Source organism: Myotis lucifugus, unplaced genomic scaffold (genome assembly GCF_000147115.1).
Source record: "Myotis lucifugus unplaced genomic scaffold, Myoluc2.0 scaffold_2, whole genome shotgun sequence".
NCBI classification, from domain to species: Eukaryota; Metazoa; Chordata; class Mammalia; order Chiroptera; family Vespertilionidae; genus Myotis; species Myotis lucifugus.
Genome location: NW_005871050.1, coordinates 20,038,017 through 20,041,694, shown reverse-complemented (window position 1 = coordinate 20,041,694; position 3,678 = coordinate 20,038,017). Strand labels below are relative to the sequence as shown.

The 3,678-nt window shown below is 40.3% G+C and overlaps 1 protein-coding gene across 1 annotated transcript; it reads right to left on the bottom strand.

The window, feature by feature from the left end:
• Positions 1-1,096: 1,096 nt before the first annotated feature.
• On the bottom strand, positions 1,097-3,156 carry CT83 (cancer/testis antigen 83). The gene is made up of 2 exons (XM_014460722.2): positions 2,877-3,156; positions 1,097-1,658 (listed from the first exon to the last, which is right to left on the bottom strand). The coding sequence occupies exons 1-2, from the start codon at positions 2,949-2,951 to the stop codon at positions 1,350-1,352; spliced, it is 384 nt and encodes a 127-aa protein (XP_014316208.1). The 5' UTR covers positions 2,952-3,156; the 3' UTR covers positions 1,097-1,349.
• Between the last annotated feature and the right edge of the window lie 522 nt (positions 3,157-3,678).

Below are 3,678 nucleotides of genomic sequence, written 5' to 3'. Positions count from 1 at the left end.
CAGTGAGTTATGTACATACATATAAGATAACTCATCTTAGATATTTTGAGGGTTTTCTTTGAGGGAAGGTAGGTCAAATGCTGTTAGTGAATTTCCATAGATTGTTAACTGAGTTACACTGGATTTTATAAAGTATTATATGAAATAGATGGGTGACTAGAGCTTAAAAGTACTTTATTCCCTTAATTTTAATCCATATTATACCACAGGTATTCTGCCATTATATTTTGATGCTATTTGAGGTGTGGATTTTTTTTATCAAATATAAAAATGCATGCTATTTTCTATAGGTGATTCTTGCAATTCAGGAAAGATTTAGGTACATTTCTAAGGAAATCTATACTAATAATAGAGGAATATGCAAATTGGCCGGGATGCTGTCAAGTAATGACCAATCAGGACGGGGGAGGGGCTCAGCGAAGAGCTCTCAGCATACCTGCGCAGGCCGGGTCTGAAGGGCACAGAGAGGGAGGGAGAGCAGATAGGCAGTTAGTGGTATCAGGCCAGGAGGGGAGCACAGATAGGCAGTTAGGGCTATCAGGCTGGCAGGGGGGAGCAGTTAGGGAGATCAGGCCGGCAGGGGGGAGCAGTTAGGGTGATCAAGCCAGGAGGGGAGAGCAGTCAGAGGGATCAGGCTGGCAGGGGGGAGCAGTTAGGGAGATCAGGCCGGCAGGGGGGCAGTTAGGGGCATCAGGCAGGCAGACAGGTGAGCGGTTAGGAGCCAGTGGTTTCGGATTGCGAGAGGGATCCCGGATTGGAGAGGGTGCAGGCTGGGCTGAGGGACACCCCCCAACCCTGGTCACAAATTCTATGCACCGGGCCTCTAGTAATATATAATTGGCAGTGGGAAAAGGATGATGGGGAAGAAACCCCCTTTAAGAGCTTACTACAAAGAGAAAGAGTGTGTCTGATTCTTTTCACGAAGGTGTAAAGCACAGATCTTAACAGAGTGCCTGGGTGCTCAATGACAGCTTATTATTACTACTACACAGATTTCACAAAAAAATAGTATTCTGCATTAATGGAAAGTGTCCCATCAAATCCATTTACTTTAATGCAAACTTGGAGACATGTGTGGTGCTGTATTGTAAACTATTAGGGAAAACCATTTTTCACACAAGTGAAATTTAAAATCACTATATCTTAACTAGATAATTTTCCTTCTCTATTGTGCTTTCATTCTTTCCCCAGTTAAATAGATATTAGCAACTTCTAATCAATTCTTTAAATGTAAATAAGCAAATTGATAAATATCTGGATTTTGTATCTTACTTGGCATCTCCTCCTCTTTTAAAAATAAACTATTTGGTATAAACACACACAATCAAATTAATCCACTCAAAGTGCCTTTAATGATTGACTTCATAGTCAAAACATTCTATACACATGCCAGTGGAATTAGGGTCAACGAATGCACCATTTACATCCTCAGTAACTAGGAAATGTTCCAATTCAACAAGCTTGTACTCTGTCATCCCGAGATTTACCAGGATTAGTTTCTGGATGACGACTGATTGTGGAAAATTAATTAATGTATCCTGAGAGAGATTGCTGATTGTAAGACTGTTAACAGTATTGCGCTTAGTTGACCAAGTAGAAGAGGATGATCTTACTAGTACAAAAACAGTTGAATCTGATGATGACATTTGACGGTTTCTCTGTAAGAGAAGGAAATCACACATATATAGTTTATTGAGTTTAGCAATTTAAAAGTACTACCAAATAACAACATGCTTAGTCTTGGTTAGCAAAGTCAACTGCCTGTGCTCCCCTAAGAATTAGAGATTAAAAATCTGTTGAAGATCCAGAGACAGAGAAGCATTGATCAGACTGTCAAACCTCAGAGGGAAGGTAGGGGAGGGTGGAGGTAAGGGGAAAAGATCAACCAAAGGACTTGTATGCATGCACATAAGCCTAACTAATGGACACAGACAACAGGGGGGGTGAGGGCATGAGTTGGGGAGGTCGGGGGGGGTTATGGTGGGATAAGGACACATATGTCATACCTTAATCAATAAAGAAATTTTAAAAAAGAAATAAATGTTCTTATGGTAGTTGATCAAGTCCAATGCTAGAAATATCTAAACCCAAATGAATCTTAAACCCAAGAATTTATTCACTGTGCTTGAAAAGAAAGATGGTTTTTGATCTGAGATATCTTTATGAGTTTAATAAAGTACTCTACTTATAAGTGAAAAAAAATATGTTGAATGATTACATTGATTTGGAAATGTGATAGTACCAAACACAGACTGAGAGGGAAAATATTTGAAAGTGCCTTTTAATGCTAAAATGCCATGTCCTTGCCTTACATTTCTTGGGCAGTCCAGTAGGTCTGTATTTGGACTCAGTCTGACCCTTACTTAAAAGTACTTCATTTGCAACTTTAAATATCACCAGGTATATCACATTTTGGCTTGAATTATTTGTGAATGCCCCTAAAGTTCTCATAAAGATGGCTGAAAAGGAAAATACAGGGGAGGAAGAGGAAAACAGAAACATAGAGGCAGTAAAAGCCAGAAAAGAGAAGGTACAGATTCCTAAAACAGGAGGTAGTGGTGGAGAGTGGGCACTTTAAGCTGTACTTTTCAAGTGGGTAAAAAGCTGACCATATCACTTAGTGACTTCGGTTTTTTTTTCTATAACAAATCACAGCTGTCAAATCAGGAGTCAAGATGAGAAAAGTGTGGGGGGTAAAGAATAAACATCTGGGGCTCTATCAAGAGAAGGGGAATGAGGTGACCTTCCCTTACCCTTATTGTACCATTTTACTATTTTTTTTACTTTCTTATACAACTCCCACCGCCACCCCCCACCCACCACATCCATGTATTCACCTAGTTTCATCTCTTTCCAACCTCTCTTACACACTTTACCTGAAGCCGGTCTTTCCAGGAAAGAAACACGTAGGCGAGCAAAATACCACCAATCAGGAGCAACAGGATACACATGGCTCCTCTTCGTCCTCTTCTATCTCTCTTCTCAGGCACTCAGGGGCCACTAGCCACTGGAACTCCAGAAGCCCCTGGCCAGTGTGATGGTCTTCCTACACTGCCTGGTGCTACTGGGATACGCTTCAGCGTCCCGCCTTATATACTGGAGGGCACGTGACCTCACAATTGAGCATGCACGTAGGAGAACGATGTCACAATTTGATGACGCATAACCCACCTGGGGGAAACCAGGCGGCGAGTAAGAGCCATATGGGGTGAGTTCAGATTTCCAGGAAGCTGAAACATGGTAGAGAAGTACAGACACCGAATTGGCTGGTTAAATGTAGTATTTTAAAAGTGCTCTTCCCTCCTCTCTTTTTAAAGATATGTCTTTCTCTACTGCAACTACTCCACTGTTCATTTAAAAAAACAAGTTAAAAAACAAGATAGAAATGTACCGTAAAAAGTAATTACCCACAAATTATAAGACTTTGTCAGAGACCTCCTCCATGCTCCCATTCCTATTTTAGGATTCATGCCAACCCTATAGAATTTAGATAATTATGTAAATTTGTGTTACTGTACAGTTTAAAAAAGTAATTCAACAGACATGTCCCCAAATAATTCTCACACTATTTTAAGCTTTAGGTGTTTCTAATACTGTGAGTACTTCTGGAAATGCAGAAACAGATTCAGGCGTTAAGTAAACTCATTTGAAACTAATACCTAAATCCACAGAGTTTGA

What these genes read in the sequence shown, in the direction of transcription:
- CT83 (XM_014460722.2), bottom strand. Translation starts at nt 2,951, where the DNA reads ATGTGTATCCTGTTGCTCCTGATTGGTGGTATTTTGCTCGCCTACGTG. An exon ending in CCTGGAAAGACCGGCTTCAG is followed by an intron (nt 1,659 to 2,876) that starts GTAAAGTGTGTA and finishes CTTCTCTTACAG; the next exon opens with AGAAACCGTCAAATGTCATC.